The sequence below is a fragment of the Pteronotus mesoamericanus genome, unplaced genomic scaffold (genome assembly GCF_021234165.1).
Source record: "Pteronotus mesoamericanus isolate MK-2021 breed Mesoamerican mustached bat unplaced genomic scaffold, CSHL_Meso_final contig_177, whole genome shotgun sequence".
NCBI classification, from domain to species: domain Eukaryota; kingdom Metazoa; phylum Chordata; class Mammalia; order Chiroptera; family Mormoopidae; genus Pteronotus; species Pteronotus mesoamericanus.
The window spans coordinates 2,299,234-2,301,497 of record NW_026555073.1 but is presented as its reverse complement, the minus strand read 5'-3'; the positions used below and the strand labels follow the sequence as shown (position 1 = coordinate 2,301,497).

General features: G+C 66.3%; 1 protein-coding gene across 2 annotated transcripts; it reads right to left on the bottom strand.

Annotated features, from left to right (window-relative positions):
- Positions 1-331: 331 nt before the first annotated feature.
- LOC129065384 (ubiquitin-conjugating enzyme E2 D3-like) lies at positions 332-1,171 on the bottom strand. 2 transcript variants are annotated; one of them, XM_054566640.1, is made up of 2 exons: positions 1,156-1,171; positions 332-765 (listed from the first exon to the last, which is right to left on the bottom strand). In XM_054566640.1, exon 2 carries the CDS (start codon positions 743-745, stop codon positions 332-334), a length of 414 nt encoding a protein of 137 aa, XP_054422615.1. In that variant the 5' UTR covers positions 746-765; positions 1,156-1,171. The 2 variants fall into 2 exon arrangements, with proteins under 2 accessions (XP_054422615.1, XP_054422614.1); XM_054566639.1 differs by lacking the exon at positions 1,156-1,171 and having other exon boundaries at positions 332-787.
- Positions 1,172-2,264: the final 1,093 nt, after the last annotated feature.

The window sequence follows — 2,264 nt, the reverse complement described above, 5'->3', positions numbered from 1 at the left end:
GTCCGCTCTAAAGGGCTCACCCTACACACACCGCCCCCCCCCCTGCCCCCCGGTTCTTGCTTTCCCTTCCTGAATCCGGGCAGCAGGCTTTTAGTGAAATGTTGGCTAAAACTGGTCTCTCTCACACTCACCCATCCCCCAACCTGGCCCCACCCCCTGCCTCCCCCTCCCCCAACCTGGCCCCACCCCCTGCCTCCCCCCCTTCATGTGGCAGGTGCGCACCTGTGCCCAGAAAGATGGGGAAAGGACGCTTCCCAGAGAGCAGTCACAAGACAGCCGATTCAACAACCAGGTGTTTTATTAAGATGATAACTTATCATTTACTTTTCACTCACATGGCATATTTCCTGGTCCAGGCTCGGGCCATGGCATTATAGCCGTCCCTATCCTTTAAGTACATTTTAGCAATGGATGGGACTAAGGGGTCTTTGGGGTTGGGGTTATATAACATTGAGCTTATAGATAACAAGACCTTGGATATGGTCAGTGCAGGGGTCCACTGGGACCTGAGAATATCTAGCCAGATACACCCTTGTCTATTGATGTTGGGGTGGTAGATCCGGGTGGTGAAGTAAATCCAAGGGGGTCTGAAGGGGTAATCGCATGGGAACTGTATGTTTAGGGAGAAGACCCCCCCCTCGTAGGGACTGTCCTCCGCGCCCATGATGGCGCCCTTCCATGAGAACATGTCGTTGTCTACTGGCCCTGCCGAGCACAGGGGAGGGGGGGCCTTGCTGATGTCCATCAGTTCATTCTGCAGGCGCCCTAGAGCCCTGAACTGGTCCATGGAAATCTGCTGTGTCCAGACGTCCTAAAAGGGACAAGGGGGACCACGGGTCAGGGGGCCCGTGGGCGAGGGTGGGCGTGGGTTATGGGGTCACGGGTTAGAGGGGCAGCCTCCCCTCGGGTTGGTGGGTCAGGAGGCCGAAGGCGGGCTGCCGGTGTGGGGGCAGTGTCCGGGGACAGGGACGGGGGCGGGGTGCAGGAGAAGAAGGGACCGTTGGGGACCGGGCTGGACCTGAGGGGCCACTGCTCACCTGTGCCCCGCTGGTCTCTGGCTCCTGCATCGCGGGCTCCTGCACCGCGGGCTCCTGCATCGCGGGTTCCTGCATCGCGGGCTCCTGCATCGCTGGCTGCACCTGGACCCTCTGCTGCTCAGAGCCTGAGCCCCAAGAGCGCACTGGCCGTAGACACTGGTGCCTGGCGACAGGACCCACTGCTCCTGCGGGGCTGCCTGCCTCTGCCCTGGGCCCTGCTGTGCACACTGAGTGCGTGGGGACAGGAGGGGACCCCCTCTGTAATGTCACAGGGCCAGCGGATGACATCAGCAAGTCAGTGGGGGGCGGGGCCAGGGGAGATGGGGGTGGGACTTGAATGAGGGATGGACGGTGGGAGGGACCATGGCGGGCAATGGGGGGTGGACGGCAGTAGGGTCCATGGAAAGAGTGGGGTCTGGGACCCAGGGGGGGCCGATGGGGGGGGAGGCCGGTGAGAGGCCTGGGAAGGTGAAGGGGGCGGAGGTGGAAGGACCCCGGCCCCCTGGCTGGCCCGGCGCGGGCGCCCCGCCTGGTTCGTGGGGTCCCAGGCCGCTCCCTGCCCCCCGCGGAGAGGCACCCGAGGGAACAAGGGCGGTGGCAGGCATCCCCCACCCGTCCGTCGCCCGGACTCACCCCGAGCGCAGGCCGCCCCCTGGCTTCGGGCTCACCCCTCTCCCTGCACCCTCGCTCCTGAGCGCCCCCCGCCCCCACCATGGGCGCAGGCGCCGCTGAGAGTGGGCTCCGGGCGACTCGGGCCTCCACCCGTCACCCCCTCGCCCGCCCGCCCCCGGGGCCCTGGCTGCTTCCTCAGAGGGCCCTTCCCCTGCGGGCCTAACCGCTCTGCCTGCAACAGCCCTGCCAGGCTTTCACACCTTCTAACGTCCCTTTCCGGAACATTTGTATAAGTGGCTTCGTGGAAGAGGGCAGGCCCTCAAAGGCCCGAGCGGCCGCGGGCGCCCGTTGCACGTGTCACTAACGGCCGGCGACAGCGGGGGGGCGGGGGGCGGGGGGCGGGGGAGGGAAACCGGCCCCCCGCCCCGGGTACCTGAGCGGCAGGGGCGCTCTGCCTCGGATCGACGGCCGTTGGGGGGTGGGCAGTGGCTCCCGTGACAAAGTGCCGCTGCGGAGCCACGTCCGTCGCGCGCGGGGACGGCCGGGAAGGAGCCCGGGGCCACGCCGCCCTCCTCACGGGCCCGTGTGCGTGGCAACGCACAGCCACGCAAGCCC